Source organism: Falco cherrug, chromosome 3 (genome assembly GCF_023634085.1).
Source record: "Falco cherrug isolate bFalChe1 chromosome 3, bFalChe1.pri, whole genome shotgun sequence".
Taxonomy (NCBI): Eukaryota; Metazoa; Chordata; class Aves; order Falconiformes; family Falconidae; genus Falco; species Falco cherrug.
The window spans coordinates 55,261,497-55,286,892 of record NC_073699.1 but is presented as its reverse complement, the minus strand read 5'-3'; the positions used below and the strand labels follow the sequence as shown (position 1 = coordinate 55,286,892).

General features: G+C 39.9%; 1 protein-coding gene across 2 annotated transcripts in view; it reads right to left on the bottom strand.

The window, feature by feature from the left end:
- Positions 1 to 25,077, bottom strand: part of CHST9 (carbohydrate sulfotransferase 9) — a 96,697-nt gene extending 71,620 nt beyond the window's left edge. The window contains exons 1-3 of one of the 2 annotated variants that reach the window (XM_005433880.3): positions 24,795 to 25,077; positions 24,575 to 24,685; positions 17,164 to 17,372 (exon numbers count right to left, since the gene is read on the bottom strand). In XM_005433880.3, the coding sequence (XP_005433937.2) occupies positions 17,164 to 17,263 (100 nt within the window). In that variant the 5' untranslated portion in view covers positions 17,264 to 17,372; positions 24,575 to 24,685; positions 24,795 to 25,077. The remainder of the gene's footprint in view (positions 1 to 17,163; positions 17,373 to 24,574; positions 24,686 to 24,794) is intronic. The other variant, XM_027797754.2, reaches the window with a different exon arrangement.
- Positions 25,078 to 25,396: the final 319 nt, after the last annotated feature.

Here is a 25,396-nt window from a genome sequence, read left to right as displayed (position 1 = left end):
ATCACATCTTCTTTGGAGATTGTTTAATCTGTGACTGAATGTTGCCTTTTTCTTACTTTCAGGAACTGAATTAAAAAGGAATGCAACCTTTATGCAACAGTTCAAACAAAAGACAGTACAGTTTCTTTCAGAAAATGTAACTAAGTAGAATACTCCTCCCCCATTCAATGAAGGATGGACATAACCAATTTCTCTATCAGCTCTCCAATTCATGCTTCAATAAACTGCACAGGGAAACTTTGCTCACAAAATTCTGAGGTCTCTTCATCTCAAATCAAAACTTAATCGATTGCAAGGAGAAATCATGTTTTAGAGGACAGACTGCAAAATATTTGCTAATAGTCTATGAAGTACCATACCTAATTAAACAAAATACATTTGTCAAATAAATTGATACATTATCACTTGTCTTCTCACTCTTAAATTCAAATACAGTAATCTATAATGAATCTCCAATATATCAGCATGAGTTTAAGGACCCTTCGTTACAGCTAGTTAAAACCTCAATTACTCTTCTGAAGGAAAGTCTGACATTCTAATTTTTCGCCATTTTTAACAGGACATTGAATTTAAGCTACACATCATATATTGCTTTGAATCAAACAGTTCCTTAAAAAGGAAGCCCAGTGATTAAATAATTTATATTTTTATTACATTTTTCTCTGAGATAAACAAAATAGAGCCTCTAGTTTTTATTTCTATTATTTTATTATATTTAGTTTATACTTTGATAAAATTATATTTTCTGGCAAAATTCATTCTGAAAGATTTACAGATAGTCTTAACCCTAAGTTACTTAATCATTATTCTTCTGGGATGTAAAGAAAAACATATCCTTACAAAATTCTAACAATATTTTTATTCCAAAATTTTTTTCAAGTGTAAACTCTTCCCAGTAAATTAAGTGAAAACAGTTATGAAAGTTAATGTAGCTACTTGCATCTATTTATTGTTAAACATCTCTTAGAGCCTCTATTTCACCCACCTAGACGTGTGTGTGTGGGGTTTCCTCAAAAAATTTGTTATTAGTGGTTAGATAGATTGCTTCAAATTAGTAAAGTTACTTTTTTCCATTCATGCATCCCTCATATCTGAAAAATTTAATTCAACAGTGACCATTTGACACTAGCGACACCCTCCTCATTAACTGTCAGCTAAGACAAGAAAATTGAATTTTTGTCTGCTAAAGTTTAGACAGCAGCTTCCTAGCCAGAACACCCTCAGTTGCTGTCAGATGCTCAGTTTCTCTAAGCTGAAGAAGTGAACTGGAATACCTATACCCACTAATGACAGACAGCTCTTCTGAGATGAAATGGCAGCAGGTCAGCTCCTCCAAGCAGTCAAAAGGGCGATGGCAACAGCTTCACACACACTGTTTAATCATTATTCTGTTCCCCAAAGGTGTTGCAGCTGATTGATACGCTAAAATTTCATTCTAGATGGTGATAAGAATTCCAGGCTATCTTACTATTCTATTTTCTATCCATACCCAGTAAATGTTTTGCCCAACTCGCTGTCAGCTCCATTTCTAATCATGGTTCAAGCAACATTAAGCAAATGTGGCATTCAGCACACTTGATGCTTTATAGAAAAACCACAGAAATCCTCACTTATTTCTCTCCCTCTCAATCTTGGGCACTAAGAGATGCATGTTTTGTTAAAAGCATGGAAAAAATATCCATGTAATGAAACACTAATCATTACTTCAGTCATGTTATTGACCACACTGGCAGAGAAGTGCAGTTGTACTTGTTACTCATTTTTTAAAAATACTGATCTTCCTCTTACAAAGAAAGTGCTTTATACCCAACCGCCTCCTCCCCTCAAACATTTATCAGATCTCTGACCTCCTCTTATAAAAATTTCTTTCCTTGAAAGACAGTTTATATACACATGTGGGAAGTCAATCCTAGAATAGTCATGAGCACAGTTAAATAGCTATCTTCCCCCTTTCTAAAAAAATCATTGGAAAACAATGTTCTCCAAGTTACTGTCAGTTCTTTGATAGGTATGAAACTGAAGTGATACAGTCATTCCCAGCTTATGGTTTTTGCTAGAGAAAAGCACAGAAAAGTAACAAGAATGTAAAAAAGTAGCCAGGATATTCCGCTGAGCCAGTCACCCATCAGTCACTTTTTTATTTTATGATCAGTAAATGACATTCTTACTGGAACAGAAGGTGGAAAATCTGTTTTAGTGATGCAATGATACCATGCCCTGGTGAATACTTCCATAGGATTAAACAGCATCATAGGAAAAATGCTACTAGGAGTCTCCAGTACACTCCTGAATTCCAGAGGAAAGACATCAGTCAAGACGACACTACAAATTGATGGGAGAAGGAATAATCCAGGGCTACTGAACACATCTCCAATCCAGGAAGCCTCTAAATTATAAATCATAAAGGGCAAAGAAAATTCTCCAAATTATTCTTATAAACTTGCCTTATTTTTAGGTAGTCTACTCTAGGCCCTGTTGCAGAGGCAATATGCTAAGCTTGAGAGACCTTTGGACCTGACCTGGTTTAGTTTTAATTCTTCTCTACCAGAGATTATTGGCTTCATAAGCCTCTGCTTGAGATACATGAAGATAGAGGTGACCTGATACATGTTACGCTGCAGAGGGTGATCACCTTGCTACCATGCTACCCTCTGCTTGGCTTAAGTAGCATTTCTCTTTGAAACTTACAGCTTTCAGGTTTGTAGTGGTCTGAATGCCTCCTCTCACTGGTATTCATGGCAGTCTAAGCTTACGTCATGATGTCCTACAGTCAGTCTTCATTTAGAAGACTATTTATGATCCACCTGATTAAACTGTCCTGCTCGAAAAAGAAAACTCACAGGAGTCTGATCTGGGCTTTTTGCTTTTCTGGACCCACCCAGTTTTTCAGTCCCAGGCTTCCTGCCCCCCCCCGCCCCAAGGGCTGAATGCCACCAAACCGTTTACCTCTCTTTCAGGCTCTGCCTTCCCTCCCTTCTTCCACCATTCCTCATTCCCCAGCTCACAGCACCATTACAAGGCAATGCCTCCACATACAAATGCTTACTGTTACTTTCCATTAGATGTTGAGGCATCAGATTAGGCCTCCCTCCCCCACAACAAATATTTTTTTTATTAGTAGCTGGAAAACGTTCCTAGATAGGTGCAGTTTCAAGTGAACATTTTGATGATAAAGTATTTGACATTACATGAAATGCAAACAAATATGTTTGCTCAGTTTTATTGCTATTTATTTAAGAATAAAATGTGCCTGTCTGCAGCAATGTAACTACCTGAAACATTACCTCTACGCCACAAACACTTGTTACACAAGTGCACTATCATATCAGAGCAAAACAACAAGAAACAAAGAAAAATAATATTTAGAAAGAAAGGAGGAACAAACGCTTAAGTAATTTAAATTGGTCCATCTTCAGTGTTCTCACACAAAATAGTTCTTTGTTAATTCTGCTGACCACTTGTATGATCAGTAGAACCACCATCGGTCTCTGAAGCACAGACATTTTTGGCACTGGGTGATCTTACATGAGGAAGATGTTTTTACTTCTCACTATAAAAAACCATGATACTCCTACACATTCACCCAGTGTGAGCCTTTACGAACTGCAGCCACATTAGCTTCTTCCATGTATTTGGAGGGCGGGAAAAGACGCAGTAGGAACTGGAGTTCTGGAAAAACCTGAAATACCAAAATTTTTTTCAAGGCAAACCCACAGTTATAGCCTGGTTTGTCATATGGCCCCTGCAATATGAATTCTACAATTCTTAACCTGTCAGAATGACTGTGTAATGACAGCCTTCTTTTAATGGTGCCACTGGAACATGATTTAATGACAGAGAATTTAACCAATGACTGACATGTGAGAAACAGCATAGTCAAAGAACAAAAAAAAAAAAATTAGTGATAAGAACTGCCAAGAAATAGCTGGACCAAAGTAAAACATAATCATGAAAAACATTAGCATGTACAATAAACATGTAGTAGTAAGTAAATTTAGCACATCTCTTGTAACAACTGTAGTATCTGGCTTACCCTCCTTCCCTGTCATCATGGATCAAAAAACCATTTGCTTTTCTCTGCCATTTTTTGAATCTCTTTTTTCTATGGCTTATGTCAGGTGGTAAACAGTAACAAAGCACATTCGTTAGTGAGCACATCAACTTCAGAAAATGTTATTCAACCGAATGAACTAGCCCTTCTGGTCCTTTCTTGGCTCTTTGGCCCTTGTAGAGGAGGTGAAACCAAAAAGGTGCTGTGACACCATCTCTGCAGTTAGATATTCTGGCAGTCCTCTGACCCAGAGGAAATACCAGGCTTTCAGGCAGAAATGAATGCTGAAAGGATAGCAAATATTTGCAAAACAATGACCTCCCCTAAGTAATTAATATGACTGTCTTAAGTGGATGCTAGTCTATGTGGATTAGCCCATTTAAAGTACCAAGATTAACATCTAACTTTGTTGAAAGTAGATTACTTGTAGTGTGGCATTGGCCATCACAGACTAGTCTGCTTAAACTGACTCCCAACTGTCATTCAACTATGTTTTGTTTACAGCGTATTAATGCCAACTGCACAATATGAGTATATTGGTAGCTGGAGAGGCAACAATGACTCTACTTGCCTAGAGTACCTTGAACCCAGCTGTCAGTCACAGCATCTGGCAGTTTTATCGGGGTTATATGTATATCAGTCCTAAATCCAATCCCAGCAGAGTTTCATTATATTGCATGATCAATCATAACTTAAATGGTAGCACACCTCAGCTATTTGCAGATTAATTCTACCAGAAAGGAATTTCTGCTCAAAGGTTAAATAAATCATGAAGTATTTATACCTCACTGCAGCTACCTCAGCCTACATAAACCCAGCCCCATCTGCCTGTTCATCTTCAAAACAGACACACTGAAGTGAAAAAATCTAACAGGAAAGAAGTACAATGAAATTAATTTTGCCATCTGTAAGAGGATAAAGCAAATAAATAAAAAAAATCCAAGTAGTACAATAATTATGTCCATATTATTCTTATATTTCACATATACTTTGTGTTGGCCCTCCAAGTCAATGAAACTAATTTGAAAGTCAGGGGTAAAACTGGGTTTTTTTGAGAGATGGCTTATCATCTCCTCCTCTCTGCCACCAGTCCCAAGAATGCAACAACAAACTTGACATAAGATCACACAGAGCAAGAAAGATTATGACGTATTCTTGTAAAAATATCTTTTACATTTTGTTGCTTCATTGCGTATCATTTAATCAGGGGCCAGTCACCCAGCTCTCACTCTAATGATTTTGCTCCTAACAAGTAAATTCTTTAGTGATTAGGAGTCTATTCATATCAAATGGACTTTATTATTGCATTAATAATTCAGCAATTCCTACAGCAAAAGAGTACAAAAGAGAAAAACACATCCAAGTAAATTCCAGTCCCTCTACCAACCTGCCTGCCCTGTTTCTTTGCCTCCCATCACAGAACATGACAGATTTGTTTCTTCCCCAGTCTCAGTATTTTACAAATTCAATGACCTCTTAGAGGACTGCTATGAGTTACAAAAGGTTAGACAACTTAAGGATCTTATATTCGTATGGAAATTTCAGTTTCTAAGGAAAACAAACTTCTGTCACCTTTATTAATAACTGCTCTGTGGAGCTGCTCGGCTTGAGTTTTTCTAAACAGCTTATAAATCAAGTTGAAGTTCATGAAATGCCTTGATTCTTTGGCCCTACATCAAGAACAGTGTTGCAGAACTTTCTGGAGAGTGTACCATAATTCTTGACTACAATCACAGAATCATCTTAAAGCAATGACATTCAATGAGTTACGTACATAACATGATTAAAGTATCAGGCTGCATTTTATACACAATTCAAGTGTCATGACCTTTGTCAACAGATTGCAGCCCATTAGTTCCCAGTAGTGGACAAAGCATACCGTGCATTAATGAATCTTTAATGATGGCAAGAAGGAGCCAGAAACAAAGAGAAATGAAAATAAAATTAATGCATTTACATGTGTTTTCTTCATGTATCTCGCCATGCTCCACTTGAAGAGTGTACTGTAATACTTTAATATACTGTAGTATGTTGTTTTGAATACAATAACATTATTGCAACACAGATTCCATTGCATTATTTGGCCACTAAATGTTTTTGCCAGGAATAAAGAAATAATTTTGCATAGATCAGCAGAGCAAAAAGTGAAATTCTATTGACCCAGCTTTATTACGCTTTTTCTAACTAAAGCCTCTCATTCAACTTCCACTGTTGTGAGGCCAAAGTCAGAAAGAATGAATTTGAAAAGTAACATAGCTCAAGGATATTTGGTGGAAGAAGCCAAAAGCTTCCATGACTAGTAGCCATCCTTTAATGAAAGAGCTACCATTTTCCTTACTCCACTGTTGTCTTCAAAGCCCTCTAGAGACAAAGGACAAAGCTGGTGGCCTTTCCCCTGCCAATCCCCATCAGTACCAGCTTTTTAGCACTCTACTGTTTGTGTCCTTCATGAGCACGGACTTGATGTTGGGCCCCCTCCAGTGGAGTAGCTGACCCTTCCATAATGTTTGTATAGCACGCACACCCTACTATTTTCATTCCCACTGAAATGCTGCCAAAAGTAGCTACAGCAGACAGCTTCCTGAGCAAACAAGAATGGTGGGAATCGTGCCACAACTCACAGCTACACTGAGAAAACACCATTTGCACATCACAGCAAATGGGTGTCTCGACTGGAGATCCATGGCCCCCATCCTAACCCAAGAAAGCAAGACCCTTGTTCACATTAAGGCTTGCAAAGACATGTGTTTGGGAACTATCAACAGCTGCACGAGAGCAAGAACATACTTTTCTTTTTAAAGGTAACATTATCTCCTATCTATACCATTCTCTGAAAACAGGATGGTTATACAAAGTCAAATTAACCTCTCATGGCATACACATCTGAACAGTAGAAAAATTACGAGGTTTTGGAAACAATTCAGGAACAACTGTCTTTCTTTCTCTTCCCGGGGTTTGTCTGCAATTTTTAAAAGTTTAAGCAAGAATATCAGGTATGATCAAAAGTCAGAAAGAAACTGCCTTTCTACACAATGTTTACTACATTTATTATTTCCTGTTAGACATTTTTTCTTTCCTTAACAGAGCTATTTTGTGGATGAATAGTGAAGCATCAGGCACTGGTATTTTCCCATTTCTATTTAATACAACTGAGTGCTTCCAGCTGCAGCTAACAGAACTCATGCACCACATCTCCCTAGTTGATCATAATCAAAACCAAAAACCCTCAAACCCTCTTTTCTCTTGTAAATAATTTACTAAGAGGCACTATGCACATACCTAGGGCACAACTGCATGACTCTTAAACAACCTCAAGTTCACTTGAGCTGTTTCTAAGTGCATGCTTGTATTAAGCCTAGCTTATAATGTGCCTGTAGAAGAAAGTATTACAAACCTTTAACAGCTTCGCCCTCCATCTATGCCCTTACACGTATGTACAGCTGGGCAAGTTCGTCTATCACTAGATTATAATTGGTATTGAAATCACCTGCCCCACTCCAATCATATTAAATATAAAATCAGTTAACACCTCTTCTTTCACCTGGCATTTGCTCACAGTGAAATTTAATATTGATTCTGATTATTCTTAACCTTTGGCTGCTGATCTTTTCCAGGTGTTACCCAGTGTCCATGACATGCAGAAGTCATCCCCTGAAGTGCATGTCAAATTTTGTGGCTGTTAGGCCATCATTCATTATGTTCTAGGGCAATGAAATTCTTTTCCAGGAGACAAGTATTGCCTTGCTATCTCTGTTTCTCAAGAAAGTCAATTTTCCCAAGTCAACGACTTTCTTTGAGCTTTCTGCCCCCTGTTGCCTGCTTGGCTCACAGCAGGTTTTGCCCATGTGAACTGAATTTACAACCACTGACTCAACACCAGTTACCCTGTATCCCACCCCTGCCATTCCAGAAGCTTCTGTGCTACAGCTTCCCTGAGCCAAAACCCCAAAGTATTATTAGTTTAGAAAGGGCTAGCTTTTACCATGTCCTCCTTTTTGGAGTATTACAGAACTGTAAACAAGAAAATGTTTATTAAATACATGATGTGAAGTCCTGAATCTTCTTTGCTTAGCAGCCTTAGTCACCTACAAAAAAAAGATTTCTATCATTCCTCAGATATTTTGATAACTCATGTCATTGTCCCTTGTAGAGGGTACTAAGTGTACCTCCTAGGAAGCCAAAGGATTAAGAGATAAAAACTGCCTATTCAGCCTGAATTTGCTAGAGCTATGCCGTGTGAATTTCTGCCAGGACTGTGTGATAGAAAGCTGCATGGTCAATATAAGCTAAATCATTTGAAACAACAAAGCTGTGAGGGACAAATTGTGTTTGCTAGCAGGTATCACACAGGTTTAATAGAGGTCAATTATAGCCTTGGATGTTGTTACCCGGGGGAGGCTCTCAATGTGGTAAGGAAACAACCATTTTTGGTGGATATGAGTGGGACTGGAAGGAGTGGGAATTCCTAATGAACTACTGCAGGGGCTAATATTTTCTAGGTTGCAAAATACTGTTGTCACTTGCCGCCAACTATGGCTTTCCAGGCAGTACAGGACGCTGCTGCACATCTTTGGCAAATCAAGATCGGACCAATCAAAATTCAAAGCAAATGGATGTGTGTGATATTTTATACCCCATCATTTTACATCTAGTGAGGCTCATACATGCCTGGGAACAGTTTCATCTATATACAGGGCAATGCTTAAAATACAGCATATTTTGCAATTTTCTTGAGTAAGGAATATTTAGTTTTAAAAAAAGAAGAACCTTTAAGCTGATTTGGTCACCAACCCTGACTTTGGATAGAAATGAACAAACTTCGGAGGGGTTTGGTTTTGTTTTTTTGGTTTTGGGTTTGGGGTTTTTTTGTTTGTTTAAATGTAGCATTTGATAGTACCCAACTAACTCTCCATTGTAGCTGAAGACGGTAACATTCAATCCCAAAGATACAGCCACAAGGCTCAAGGTTGGAGGAGCTGGGAAAGAAAACACTATACACTGATGTGACATAAATCTTCTCAGTTTCAAACTGACAGTTATGAAATGCCTGCCACAGAAATACTGTAAAAATGTAGCAACATTCTTTTTCTTTGAATATGCCATTATCATAAATGCAACAACAACAAAAAATATACACAAAAAGTGAGACAGTTGTCTGAGGCAGTTGGGACCCAAACTTGAAAGCCCAGCCAATTTCCATGTTGCCGTGCAATAATGGTAACTGTTAAAAATAAAAAAGAACCAAAAATAAAACAAGTTTTCCATGTTTAAAAAAATAAAGTTGAAGGAAATTTTCTTCTTCCTTGAACCTTTTTTCCCTGAGACATACATCACTTACTTCCAGCTAAATCATACACATCCTCTATAGGACATTAATCCTTTGTACGCTGAAATGGCTCTCATTACTTGTAACTTGTCAGCCTTCTGATCTGTAAATGTTTATTTCACAGATGTTGCAAAATACTCAAGAATTATCCCGAATTTATAGCAGTAACCTATTAACAGTAACACCAAATGAGTAAAATGGAGGCAAAGACAGAAAGGCTCTTGAGACTGAATACCAAAACAATTCTTCCATATAAATTAATCCCCATGTATCCAAATAGTTAACTGCAGTGAGAAGATAGGTTTCTGTCTAAAACATTTCTCCTACCAGCAGTCCCTACTACACAAAAAAGGAAAATAGAGAGGACTCTAAGAGTAAAGATACGTGCATATACATATATAGGTATATACACACACTAAAAACAAACACTAGAATTTCTAATTTAATTCTAGTAAGAAACCAAAGGTTTCCCCTGGAATTTTGCAGAGACTACGCATCACACGCTCTAACAGAACTGTTTGTAATCAAGCGACACATCAAAGCTGTTCAACATCAGACACAGAGGTAAGCACCCTTAAATGTACTCCAGCAGCAACCACTTGCTATTCTGACAATGTGCAGCACACTTAAGGAAAATGGAACAAGTCAGGAACAGAGAAACCTTTATCTCCCAAGTTTTTCTCCTATTACTTGTAAATGATGACCTGCCAGGTAAAAATTACGTCTCCAGCCTTCTTGTTTTGTAAGGCTATACATATGTCTTAAATAGTACTGAATCACACAATCAGTGCACTGAAGAGACAAGACTGCCGAGCTTCACTGCCTGCATATTCAGCTTGTGAGGAAAGGACTTTCTGGAACTGAGGAGGTGCTATGAATTGGAAGTTACTAAAAGCAACAACAATGGTGGGCAATAACTGAAAATTGAACACTTCAGTCAACGACAGCATATCTTTAAACAAAAGATGAATAACTAATATATCATGTTAAAAAAAAAAAAAAAAAAAAGCATAGCTATTTAACAGAAAGACTGATTGCTATGGGCTCCATGTAAAATTTACAGACATCACCTAGATGTTTGGCTCCAAGGATCTGAATAACTCAAAACCAGTGTGAAGACCACCTACACCTGTTTTGTATCCAATTCAAAAGGACATTTTGAAGCCAGCATGACTGACACACAACCTTCCCAGGAAAGAGGACACCCCACTTCGTAAGTGTTCCAATAGTAAGCCAAAAACCCTCCAGCAGTAGTTACAATACAAACTCCCAAGTTAGTTCAGTTACACACCTATAGATAAAAGAAAGTTAGAGCAGCCTCTTTTGAAAATCCTGTTTGAAAATAGGCAAGAAAGTGTATGTTCAGGTGCCCTCAGCACAATTAAGATATGAGCTATACCTTTCTAGAAGTAGACCTCTGTGGTCTAGGTATGAACAAGGTTGGGTGGGTTGTCAAAAGCTTACACACAATAATAAACAAAATGTCATCAGCTTCTGCTCAAACATGTTATTGAATATATAGCTGAAAGAAGCTTCCAAAGCCTCATCCTATTTAGTTTCTTTTAAACCACTGGAAGATGGAAGCTAAATACCAAAGGATTAAGACACAGCAACAACTCAGAAACACTCTTCCACAATACCCACCAGAAAAGAGCATAGCAGGAATTTCTTTTAAGAAAGAAGGGTTTCTAAAATTAGATGCAATTTAGCTATAGGAATGATAAAAGTAAAATGAGTTGAGATGCAAGACTGAGGGCTGCTGAACAGCCACACCTAGGAAGAACATCCTCACAAACAGATAAACACGGCATTAAATGTTATATGCTGCAATACAAAATATTAACTTCTTTTTCTTACAGCTTCTGGGTTTTGCAACTCCAAAGGATTAAAACATACCACCAACTCAGAAATGCTCTTCCACTACACCCTCCAGAAAAGAGCACAACAGGAATTTCTTTTGAGAAAGAAGGATTTGTAAAATCAGATGCAATTAAGCTATAGGAGCAATAAAAGTGAAATGAATGAGATGCAAGGTTGAGGGCTGCTAAACAGCCACACCTAGGAGGAACATCCTCACAAACAGATAAATACAGCCTTAAATGTTATATGCTGCAATATTAAGTTTTAACTTCTTTTTCTTACAGCTTCTGGGTTTTGCAGCTGCTGAAGATAGGGTGAGACTACAATCACTAGTTCTGAAAACCACCGTTCCTTATCCTTGACTTTTACTTGTGTTTTTAGGTCATTATGGTTTGACAAAGTATCAATCTCTACCTGTTTCTTAATAGAATATTTTGTGCAAAGACAATTGTTCTCTCCCTACAGCTTGCACTCACTTAAAGGGGGTGGGTGGGGGACAGGGGTGGGGAATGGGGGGGTCACCCATTCTATGTTATGTGGTAAAATTCACTTAATAAAATTGTGTAGAATTTTGGGGACCTCAAGTCTGTAACTGGTCACCAAGCAGCATTTACTGACCCTATTGAATCAGCTTTCTTTTGTGCTTCACTCCAATAATGAGGCAGACTTTTTTTTTTTCCTTTCTTTTTTTTAAAAAAAAGAAAGAAAAACACTTTGCGCAGCGAAGACTGCATATTCTGACCAGAAGGGTAAAACCTAAACACACCCAAACTTATTAGAACAGCTTTATTAGTAGTTGGGCATTGTAAACCAGGAAGATTTGCTTGCATACCAGCCGTGTTCTCCCATCAGAGTTAGCCAGACTCCCATAAACTACCCCAAGGCTTTGACAACAGAAATATTCCAAGGTTACTAGAACAACTAAATTATTCATGATTAATAACAGATATTGAGCAGTGTCCTTTTCTCCTGTATTTAAAAACCTGGTTTCTACTTAGTTTAATGTATTTACTGAAGACTGCCTAGGAAAACTACGACTTCCATGTAAACAGTTGCCTTTGCAATCCATTATGTATGAGCTGTCCTTTAAGCCACATCAGTATCGCTCCACCTAGGCAAGGTCTGAAAAAAAAAAAATCAACCCACACAAACAGCAAAGACTAAATATTACCATGTGTATGCACACGTTCATTTGCTACTTAAAGTGTCAAGATAAGGAAGAAACTCGCTCCATGCACTCAGAATATCTCACCAGATTACTAAAGGACCCCCAAAGATGCCCTTGGATTACCAGATCTGGCAAAGTGGGGAAAAAAGCCCACCTGCTCCTTATGCTGAGTAGTGTGGGTACAGCCTAGACAGCCACAGCAATAGCAGACTAAACTGAGAAAGCTCATGCCAGTTGTTCATGGAATTTCAAACTTTCTTTACAAAACCAAGAGCTGTGGCCTGAGGAGGCCTGTGTGATGGAGCTACTCAGGAGGTGGATGCACGGAACTGCAAGAAATGACACAGACTGCTGAAGGATGCCTGGGTACTCACAGGCTACTACAAAACTGGCACCCTGCAAAGCAAGGAGAAAGCATGCAGAACAAACCAGTATCCTTAAGGTGAGACACAAGGCTGCTGGGAAAGAGGCAGACTTTCACACCCTCAGGAACCAGAGATCTATGGGAGGACAGAGGCAGTACAGCCTTCCTCACATTAATTATCAACCATACTGCACCCCATGGAACACCAAAGTAGCCCTTCATAATCATGAATTTCCTAGGCATACTTCACAGAAAACATAAACTTTAAGAGAAAAAAAGCCAAAACACCACCACACAACAAAACCCCACACAAAGCCAGCATACACATCTATGGACAAAGACATTTTCAGACTATTTTGTAGGGATCGGTCACACTAAATCACATCAGTCCCCCAAAAAGAAGTTTTCAAGTACAGAATTAGAATTTGCAACTTAAAACTCCAGTTCACATCTATAACACAGCAGGATTAAAATGCAAGTGTCCTTTGCACCTCACACTCCCCCAATTCAGGTGATTCATGGTATAAAACTCAACATCCTCATACAAAACTCAGCTCGGAAGACCCAGCAGTTTGCTTCCCCTATATAAGATTAACAGTGCTAGAAATTACTAAGCATGTCATAAATAGTAAGCACTTATTGATCAGTGCCATAATATTTAATGCTTTCACTGAAGAATGCAAGACTGTATGAAGAACTGTCAAGTAAAGCTGTAGGATTTAGTTCAATTCACATCAAGCTTCGTTTATGTATAAGAATTTATATATAAGTGCATATATTTATATATGAAGAACTTGAAGTGCTCCATATATATGACATGATCAATGTTGATATCAGTGAAGTTTTCAGCCAGATGAAGTCTGTATGTGCTGACACTCATGTTGGACTATTCTTGACAAGTCCATTCCCTGCTGGTCTACTGAGGTGAACTGAAGACACCCAACAGAAGGGCTTTGCTACATCTAAGTAAGGATATATCATTCTGTCTTTATACACTCCATGCACAGAGCCAAACAAAGAAACTCGCCTGTTCTCTCAGCCTGCTAATATCTCTGAAAAGCCATTCAAGAGGCCCACCATGTAGCCAGCAGTGGTTTTTTAGGCATCTCTAAATGAAAAATTTTCTCTTTTCTAAGGTATAGGGATGATGAACGTGGCTAGAAATAATCTGTAGAGTCCAAGCACAATGGGAGGGAGCAGAAGACATGGCTGCGCTGAGAGGTGCATCCAGCTGCTGAGCCTGCGGGAGCATCTGAAGTAGTGAGACAGGATGAAGGATTAGGGAAGGTGTTCCTGGGCTGGATAAATTTGAATGATGAGGAAAGTTTGCAAAAGTAAATCAGAAAAAAAAAATGCTCACATAAGACCAAGTCTAGTGGAAAATAAGACAAACGAAGGAATCAAATCACAGTTGAGATTTCTGAGATGCGAAGAGCAAGCAGAAAGAAGAAAGCCAAAAAGATGGAGAGGGGTCAAACTAGGAAAGAAAAGTGGCATTAAGTCTAGTGCGAAAAATTATGAACAGCTATAAAGAGAAAAGGTGGCACTGAGGATGGTGCATGTGAAGAAAAATGGTCTGACTTTAATATAGCAGGACAAACACTAACAAGGAAATTGTAAATTACCATACAAAATTCTGATTCCCCACAAAATCTACAGCTGATTGGGAATCATTCACAGCACAGCTAGGAGAGCCTGAGAAATAAGCATGAACATTACAAACAACAATCAAGTAAAACACACTATCTCTTCCAGTGATTGTGATTTATAAAGGCTCCAAGTCAGTTATTCAGAGGAATGGGGTGGTAAGCAGCAGCACCTCACTGGTGCAAAACTACTTTCCTCAACGCAAACACATCCAGCTTTGCATCCTTCAGCAACAAAATGCAAATGCCAATGATGTAGGTCTTGAGTAGGGCACCGTGGAAGATAAAAATAGTTCTGCCTACAACAAACACTTGTCTCTGCAGGCTCACAGGACCGAAGTTGAGAAGCACAAGGCGCACTTTCCATTTCTTAATAGAACATCAAATCACATGCTCAGCCACTTGCAGATTAAAACTAGCTGTCTTACAGCTGTGTGACTAGTGATAGGATTAAAGAAGCACATAAAATCCTGTAAAGATACTTGTCAATTTGGGATTCTCGAGACACAGCTCATCCCCAAAAAAGCCACAGTGTACAAAGCATGGCAAAATGAAAAACACAGCAGACAAGGGGAGGGGAAAAAAAAAAAAAAGTACAAAATATACATCAGTTTAGTTATGGGTATTGCAAATATGCAAATATGGGTTATTTCGTATCAACTCCTAAGCAGCATGAAGGGGGGAACATTAGAGAACTGAGCTGCAGAAGGTTTAGAGGATATACAGGTGTTTGAAATAAAAAAGAATGGTGCTTTACATTTTAAATTGGAAAAAGCAGAGGCTAGAGCAGACACCAAACAATGATTTTTCACCATGCTCTTTCTGATGTGCATGACCTAATGACTATAGAGAATGCCAAAATTCAGGGCACTCAAAATAGCAGTCACACTTTAAGCTCACTAACCACTCTATTATTCTCTGATAGCTTCCATTTTATTATGGAAATTTTTCACATGGAAATGACTTATGTGTACAAGGAGAAGCCTCTCTCCTGAAGATTATGGCAATACATAAAGAACCCCAAAGAAAGCATCTGGTTACCCAAAAGAATAGAGTACATTCTAATTCCCCTTTTATTATATTTTTCCTGTTTCTTTTTAATGGTAGATAGATACAGACGAAAGAAAGGAGTGGAAAAAACATGGTGAGAAATAGCAACAAGGAGCACTGCAAGGAAAGAAAGGTTAATTACAGCACAAGAAAAGATGCAAGGAATGTGAAGAATGTCAGCAAGTAAATAAATCAATAATCTACAGTCACCATCTACATTCCTGAACTACCTTGAAAGCAAAGATATCTGCCCTTAACATTCCTGACAACAGTAGAGATTAAGGAAGACTCCTCCAACCTCTTGGTTTCTGCCAGCACCCTTGTGTCAACAGCAGATTACAAGAGAACCTTTCTGAAGGGAGTCTGGACTACCTCTTCTAACAGTTTTGTTAATACAACCTTGTAAACACCTTGGACCAGCCCAGAAACATCAACAAGCTGAAATTAATGCTGTGAACATTACACTTAGTTGAAAAAAATCCTTGAGGCCATTGTGAAAGAACTGCAGGAATGGTGCACCAGATTCACCCTCTCACCAGGGCTCTCTAAAACATAGCAGACCCTAGCAGCTCATACGGAACAAACACACAGATCAATAAAGCCAGAAGACTAATGTGGTTTTACAGATCTATTTCTTCAACATACTATAAAGAGTTTTACAGAGGAAATGGAAGCTGAGCAATAGAGACAAGAGGCCATAAAAGTCAGGACTTCTTAACAAGTTGGGAACATTCTGTATCGTTAAGGCGGGGTGGGGGGGGGTGGGGGGTGGGGGTGGGAAACACACTAGAAAACAAACAAGCAAAGAAAACCAAAACACCACGACAAAACATGTATTCAACTAAAATCACTGATATGCCTTCAAGTAACATGGCACAACAGAAGTAGATCTTCAGAGCAAAACAGTGGGTGGGTGTTACGGACCTTACTGACATCCACCCTATACACATTCGGGGAGGGTGGGGGCATCACTTCAGACTAGCTCTAGACTGGTCCTGTGAACTGAGCATCCATTAGAGGTTGAGGTAAATAGCCTGGTTTCGTTTCATCCATAAAGGAATGTAGATCAATCTGTGGCGCAAACTAAAATACTGTAAAAGGGGACCACTAAAAATTCAACTCAAGTGCTCAAGTGTAATCCTGAGCCAGTGCTAACACAGATGTACCCAAACTAGCAACACGACCCTGATGCTACATAAAAGAAGTCTTGTAAGTCCAGTATCTAACTCTATCTCAACAACAACAACAACAAAGGAACAGGATGATTCCACATGGGCATCGTTGCTCAAAAGACCACTTTTGTCTACAAGGCCTAGCAGTAATTCTCCAAAAATTGCTTTGCCACACCAAATATAATGTACAAAACCCACAGAAAATCATCATACAGAATTATTTCTAAACTGGACTTGCATGGCTTCACACATACACAATATGATTCTGCAATACTTGCCTTTGGAAGTGAAGCTGATACAATACAATTAGGTAGCTGGGGACATCTTTTCATGCTGCTCAAATTTCTTAATGCTTATGAAGTGTAGCAATTGAAACATATCTGTTTCCAGTGTCCTTCTACTGCCAGATAGGGGGCCTCCCCCACAACTATCCACATGTATTCAACAGACTTTACTCATCTTTTAAATAATGGATGCGATTAAAAAAAAAAAAAAAAAAAAAAAAGAAGAAGAAAACCTACTGTACCTGTGTGTTGTTCTTCAATCCAAGCTTGCAGATACATGAAGAGGAGTAGACCAGCTACCCCAAACATCAGTACAGACACAAAGACTTGTATTAGGTTCATGACCCTACCAGGGGGCTACTTTTCAGCTTTCAGAATGATGCATGGCTCACTTTTCTGAAGTTTTCAGCATGCCTGCATCTTCTGTAGAATCTTCCCCTGAGACACCGACCTGGAATAAAAAGAGATGGAGCTAGTTCTCATGTTACATTTTTATCCTTCACCAGAGACTGTGTAAACAGCATACTATATACAAGCTGGAGCTTTTACAAGCTATTACTTTCAGCACTTAGATTTCTGTCCACAATCTTGACAACCCGACAATCCTTCTGCCCCTGGACAAATTCCAAGCAGAAGTGTTTCTTGAAGTGGCTGCAGAGACCATTCAACCTCCACGCTGCCAAATATTGCCCTTTGCTGTAATTGAGGGAGGTGGGACCCCAAAGGAGATGCCCAGGTGTCACACCAGTACACCACTGCCCACCAACCATCACAGCTGAGAAGCTACAGCAGCAACTGGAGGTCCCCCAAGGTGTTTGGGTTGCACCCTGGTGCTACCAGTCCCCTGTGATGGGCAGCCCAGCACCTCTCCTTCTGGACCGTGCAACCCTGCGAGCCTGAGGAAGGTTACCTCCAGTCACCCCCACAACACAACATCTCTGCTTGCAGTCCCTCAGCATTGGTTCAGGCTACGCTTTGGGCAGTCATACTCTGATGTTTACCCTCAAACATGAGTGAAAGTTGAATTTTGCAGGGTTAGGGAACGTCAGTTAAGACGATATCAGTAATGCAACACAAAGGGAATTAATGGACCGTGGTTTTGCTCAGCTATTTTGCAACACAGGAAGGATTTGTCAAGAATCCAATTCTTGACACTAAGTTCAATGTAAATGAGATGAAATGTAAAACTTTATCAAAAAGATTACTTCCTTGCACAGCAGAGGGCCCAGAAAAAATGAAGTAATTTACCTGATACCCTGCACCTGCCACAAAGTGCCACAAAATTCAGTTTATAAAAACAGAACATAGAAAACACTGCAGATCATAAAAAAGCCAGCTCCTTAGCCTGAATCAGAACATGTTCACTTAGAAAGCACTTCACTCAGAAGCTAAAGAGCAGCTGTTGAACTGGCCTGCACAGCAAAAGAAAAAATGCTAAAATTCAACAGAATGGTGTTTTGTTTTCACCTGGATAGAGGTAGCTTTCTTCTTAGTAGATGGTACAGTGCTGTGTTTTTGATTTAATATGAGAATAATGTTGATAACACACTGATGTTTCAGTTGTTGTGAAGTAGTGCTTACCCTAAGTCAAGCACTTTTCAAGTTTCCATGCTCTGCCAGTGAGCAGATGCACAAGAAGCCAGCAGGAAGCAGAGCCAGGACAGCTGACCAGAACTAGCCAAAGGGATATTCCATACCATGGGAACATCCTGCTCAGTATATAAACTGGGGGCAGTTGGCCAGGAGGCACCAATCGCTGCTCGGGGACTGGCTGGACATTGGTCAGCAGGTGGTGAGCAACTGTATTGAGCATCTCTTGGTTTTTTACCCTTGGGTTTTATTCCTCTCTCTCCCCTCTCCTTTTCATTTATTATTGTTATTATATATATATGTATATATATATATAAATTGTTGTTGTTATTATTATTTTACTTTATTTCAATTGTCAAACTGTTCTTATCTCAACCCAAGGGTTTTACCTTTTTCCTATTCTCCTCCCCATTCCACCAGGGACGGGAGGAAGGGAAGGGGAGAATGAGCATGTGAGCAGCTGCATGGTACTTAGTTGCTGGCTGGAGTTACAAAACAATAAATGGACACCTTTGTAAGGGCATATCTGATAGAAGTGTCTGGTAACTACCACAAAAAATACAAAGAAAAACTCAAGCTTTTAAAGGCAGCCTACTGAAAAATATTTGGGAATGAAATCTGTTAAAAGAAAGGAGCTGACATACATGAGTGTCCAAATAAACCGAAAAATAAAATGCAGGTATCTAACAATTATTCTGAAAGGTACAAGTACTGCCTGTTCCATAAGTTTGTATTTTAAATAACTCGGCACTGTTACACCTGTAATTGCTGAGTTTCTCAAGACATATACACACAAAACTTAGCAGAAACTCCCATTAAAAGCAGCTGTTGAATGAACAAAGTAACTATCTTAGAAAGACACAAAAGGTTTCAAGAACAAAAAAACTGTGCTCAGAACTTTGAAGGTTTTTTTCCAGTTCTGTGCCATTAAAACTATACATTTTGCTGAAGCACAAACATGCCCGCAAAAAATCTAAACCTGAGTTTAAATATTAATCATTTTATATGTAATTGTTTTGTACAAGATAGATAGCTAGACATTAACAGAATGTAGATGTTCTGTCTGAAGTACATGTCTGTATGGGTCATGAAGTGTCTGGCTTGAACCTGGAACACAGAAGGATGGTGAGGAGGTGCTTTATTCCATCTAGTTCTTTCTGCCTTGATTCTGCAGAGATGGAATTTCCTACGTGTTATATACATGTACCTGCACCCATTTGCTGCTATTGTGACGATGCATAGGACCGGAAGGAAGCAGCAAAGACTGGGCAAGACCAAAGAAAACGCTCGGGGAATTCTCTGTGAAATACCTTTTGTGAGGGTGTGGGTCGTGGAGCCTCCTTTCAGCCAGCTCCTCACTAGCTGCTATCACTTGCAACTTTTCCTACAGTGCCCTCAGCATTCTCAGACTTGCAGTCTTCCTTATCTATGCTAAAATGTTTACTTAGGCCTTTGCACCTAACTTCAGTCCTGCAGCAAATGCACTTCAGAAAGCACTCCGCTGATGAGAGAGAAGCTTCCCAGCATAAGCAATGTTTCAAGAACATTAGTCAAAGGACCAACAAATGCAAACTTCTTCTGTTTTCCACCAGACCAAAGCTGTGCAGTTCACGTAACAGGACACTGACAGCATCTTGATTGGGGAGTGGGGGAAACCAAATAAATAAGACGTGAAGGTCTGAATGAGTATCTTTGAAAGAAATTAATTACATTGCAAGTACTAGAAAGCAGGAATCAGTTTCTTTTGGAAAAGTTGTTTGGGTTTCATAACTTTCTCATCATAAAAAAAGCGTGCAATGCAGACACGCACATGAATAGTGGCATGCTTCCAAATAAGCCCATTTTTGTGGTTTTGTCACTTGTTTCCGCCTCAGACTACACAAAGCTCTCACATTTTCAGCCCTCCTTTCCAAAAACCAGTGTCCCTGAGTGGGCAAGAAAAGCCTTCTCAGGCCATATGGACGATGCTGATAGCAAAGTATCTCACAGCACAGCTCCGCAAACATTTCCAACACGTGTGGGCTGACACTGCTGCTGTCTTCAGCCACTTGCTCTCATCATCCCTGACTGCCCAGCTCTTGCCACCACCATGAGGGCTTACACACCTGCACAGTAACATTCAGAAAGCTCATCCAGCTAAAAACTGCTCCAAAAAGAAGGAAAGGGACCTTACTGCCAGAGGAAGTAAGGAAACTCTGGTTTCAAACTACATCCCACAAGAGATTTACCCAAGGAACAGTGCTGATGGTTTTTCCTTTAGCAATACAAGCCATTGCATGCATCCCTGATGCTCGATGTCATAGGATATACAGGTGACCTTGCCCAAGCACCATCATGGTTGCATGCAGCAACACCTACAAGCCCTGCATCATCACCTTTCAGATGCACAGTAAAATCAGGAACAATTTCAAGCAATTTAATCTGTGAATAAGAAAACAGATGGTTTTCTGCTATGGTAGCTTCAGTTTTGAGTGGACAGAAGTTCCTGAAAAGAAACAGTAGTTCAAGGTGCATTTTTTTTTAAAAAAACTACCAAACACACTAAATTTACTCCACCATCATGGCCACTACAATTACCTTCGTATCAAGAGTTTTCATGCTCCTTGCAATTAGTTTATTTAAATTTAACTTATATGAAACTTTATTCTTTGTTTATAATTTGGCTAAGTTTTAAGATTAGTTTTAAACAACAGTAATAGCAGTTTTAATCACAACTACCTATTTTAGCACAGGTTAGACTCTAAATGTATCAAACCCATCCAAAAATCTGAAGCTATTCTGCTACCTTATAAGATTTTTAAAGGCCTTTCAGCTTGAATAAGTAGTTTAATTTATTTAACATAGTGATTTGTAACCCACATATGAAAAAATGATAGCGACATTAAAAAAAAGTCTGTGCCTATGAGTCTTCTAGTAGAACTTGAAAAATGGTCCCAAAACACTGACAAATTTGCTTTTTTAGTAGTAAAAAGCAACAGTCATGGATAACACTCTCTAGCATCCTGGCAAAGAGGAAATACCTACAAATATTCTTCAATCAAGATGAATGCTCTCTTGTGGCTGTGAACAAAGAGCCAACAAGCAATTACTTTCAACCTAAGTATTTTCAAAAGAGATCAGCTGTATCCAGACAGAGGTTCAGCATCCCTAGTTAAGCTGTAAATCTTCTTTTGCTCCCAATCCTGGGCAACATGGCTCCACTGGGTGCCAGCTTGACCATCTTGCTGGATAGGATGCTTGCCAGAGGGAAACTAATGTAGTCCAAGAAACTGCCATGTCCTTCTCGCCCATGTTGAACTTCATTCCCACTTTAGCCCAGCCTCCCACTCCATCTTTTTAGAAGTATGGACCCCAATGTCCCATCCTTTTCAACTCACGCCTTCACAGAAAATGTCATAGTGACCCACGCATCCCAAGATTTCCAGTCTTTTAGAGTACTGGAAAGAGATTACTACGTATTGTTCTTATCCATCATGGATAACAGTTAAGCTGGCAGACAACAACACTACATGCCTTAGATGACACCACAAACCTTTTTACAGCAAAAATTTAGGAACATGAAAAGTTTACAATCATCCAGTTCTGAGGCCAAATTGTTTAATACCGTTGTCAAATTTAAGACTTTCAGGCATCCACATTCCACTACTGTAAAATCTTTGCATTTTTGCCATTGCGTTTTGAGTCCAGTTCAAAGAGGCACATTCCTGTACAAGGCCAACACAAGCAACTGAAATAGCACAGCCACCCAAAAATGGGGAAGAGTGCATCTCCTGCTTTTCCTCATCTCAGTACATCATCCACCTTTCTTTTCCTGGCAGGCAAATACACCTGCAGCTGAGGAGAGGCACCTCCAGCACTCAGGTACCATTCCTGGCTTCTTCCTATTCCAGACCACACAAGACTAGTGACATCTGCTTGCCGTATGTTTGGCTAACCTAAGATTTCCTTGCCACTATTACCTTCACCACCACCTAGTTCCAAAATCAAAAACATAAAAGGAAAACATTAGATTGCCTCAAACTATTTAGAAACCTTTTAAATTCCCCTCCACCTTTTTTTCTTTCACCTGAAAAAAACCCAGATGATCAACATGAGTGATTAGCCGGCAGAATACTGATGAAAAAAACAGATGCTCTTTACAATGGTTAAAGCATTCATATTACTGTGGGTTACCACAAATTCCCACCCACTCAGCATCTCCTTAGACACAACTGAATTAATGAAAGCAAAATGGGAAAAAGGACATAGAAAGCTACTTCAACCCCACACGTATTTTTTTTCTTCCCTCCTTCCTTTCTTTCCCCAAGAAGCACTATATTTTATGATGCCTTCACAGCAAGAAAACTTCACACCGAGGAATGTCCTGCTGAACACTGGTCCAGGCTACTTTCAGCTCAGTCAGCAGAAGGAGGCAAGGATATCTTCAATGCTCCCCCTCCTCCCTTCACTTCTCATCTGTTAGCTTGTGTCCTACTTCACGCGTAGGTGATCCTCCAGGATCACCTTTCCACTGTCCACATCTCAACTTTCTGGCTTCACAACAACTAGCACAAGGCACAGCTCCAGCTCTTAACAAAGCTTGCACAGTTCCTCATATCAGGCAGTGCTACTCTTTGTTCTGGCTTATTCCAGTGTTTGCTAGGAATAAACATACAGTATTTGCCATTTTCTCTCTCCAGTAAGTCATGCTGAGTATTATGGATGGTGAAGTCAAAATCTTTACATTACAGAACTCTGAATTAAGTGTGTAACCAAATCAAGATAACCAAACTCAGTGCTGCTGAGCAAATAAAAAAAATAAAGTAATTTTAAAACACAAAACAAACAAACCAAAATTCCCATACCATAGACCTTCTTGTCCATAGGAATCTACTGGGGGACTGGGGGAAGGGGGAATGGTTAACAATCTGGCAGGCCTCACTACAGAAGCTGAGTACAGACAGGGCAGCGTATCAACGAGTTTCTGTCTCACCCCCTGACAAACAGTATTTCAGTGCCTGCTGCCATAAAGGGAGATACCCAGCATCCATGCCCACCGGTACATCGCTCCTGCTGACACCTCGGCAACTTCCTCACCTGAAGAGCTGCGTATGAAAAGGTTGTGTCAAAGTGTAATGGAAGACACCATCTGGCCTGCCCAACTTTTATCACTGGCAATAACAGAAGATTACTAACTACCAACTCTGCAAATCAAGTTTTGAGAATTTTGTTAGAGTTCCGTACGACAAAACTAATGAGATATTTTGTAGGAAATACATATGGATTTCTTGTCAAAGGAGGGAGGTTTTTAAACAAAGTGAGCATCCTCCACTCATCCACTGAAAATCCTGAAACAACAAAGCCCCTCTAAAAAAACAGAGCTCAAAAATTTAAAATTTCAAGAGCATTCAGGAAATTCCAAACATCAACATCAACAAAGTAACTTCCCACCCCGCCAAGTTGCACATATTTAACGTTTTTCTACTTCACTCTGCCTTGTTACACAGCAGACCACAATGTTGTTATAGCAATTATGTTTTGTCATTAATGCACTTTATAGCATACAACATGTATGCTACAAAACTAATAACGTGGCAAAGAAAATATGGTTTGCATTTGATTGGCCATTTTAATCAATTGAAGTCACTAGTTCCTCATTATCCTGTCAATATACATCCAAAGGAAAAACTCCTTTTAATGAAGCAATGGATGTAAACAAGACTCATTTTAGTGAAGAAGCATATATTGGTTTCTGGTGCCATTAAATCTTTCTATAGGAACTGTATTAGCTGACGACTGAAAGCAGTCCATAGCACCTGCATTGCTTCTGAGAACATGCAACAAATACAATGACTTACCTGGTTCAGCTCCTCAACCATAAATTCTATCAAACTTCAGACCACGGTAGTTTAATCCACAGAGCAACCCTCAGCCACTTGTAGGTTAATTTAAAGCTGCAGTTATAACAGTTATTCTTTATAAAGAAACAAACAAAAGCAATGCTTGTGTTAACAACAGATAAACACAGAGTTCTCCTACCCACGAGTAAGTTAATACATGAGCATCATGAAAAGTTCTGCTTACTTAGAGGACAGAGGAAACACTCCAGTACTGAAAGTGATGGGTTTGGAACTTCACCAGTTTACCAGAATTTTCAAGACCACAGGTCTCGTTCTGCAGCTGCAGGGCATCTCGCTTCAAAAAGGAAAAAAAAACGTTATTATTTTTCATAAGGGCTCCCAGCCAGGAGTGGGGACCCTACTGCACCCAGCAGCCAGCCAGGTCTGGCACGCTGCGCTCTTACCTGCCTGAAGCACTGCCGGAGGTCTGCGGGCAGCCTCATGGAAGTCACCTGGATTTGGGGCAGTTAAACAGAAACAGGGCTCACCAGACAGCAACTCGATGGCTCCCAATCTTCTAGCAGGACTGGAGGTAGACTTTCTTCCCCCTCTTGAAAAGGACCGTGTCAAAGCGAGATCTTCCCTCGTTTAAGTTGGTGAAATGACGCGATCTCGTGCATTGCCTGCCGTGAACCGGGGTGCTACCAGCATGCCAAGCAGGCGTGCCGTCCGCCCCAGTCGCTCAGTCCGCTGCTGGAAAATGCACAGGCAACACAAGCCATTTTTCTTTATTTTGGAGACATGCCCTGAATTCCCGATTCCCGTTGTGTGACGGTGGGGGAATATGTGCGGGGGGGGGGCGGGGGGTGGTGAGGAGTCAGCAGAAAAGTTGGTCGGCGCGCGGAGCGCAGCCTCGCACGGCGCCGCAGCCGGGGGCTCCGCGTCCCCCTCAGCTCAACTTCTGGGACGCTCGGGAGCCGCAGCCCAGCCGCAGCCCCTCTGCGAGCGGAGCCGACCCTCGGCGCCCGCCCCCGGGGCTGGGAGCCCCCCTGCCACGGACGCGCCG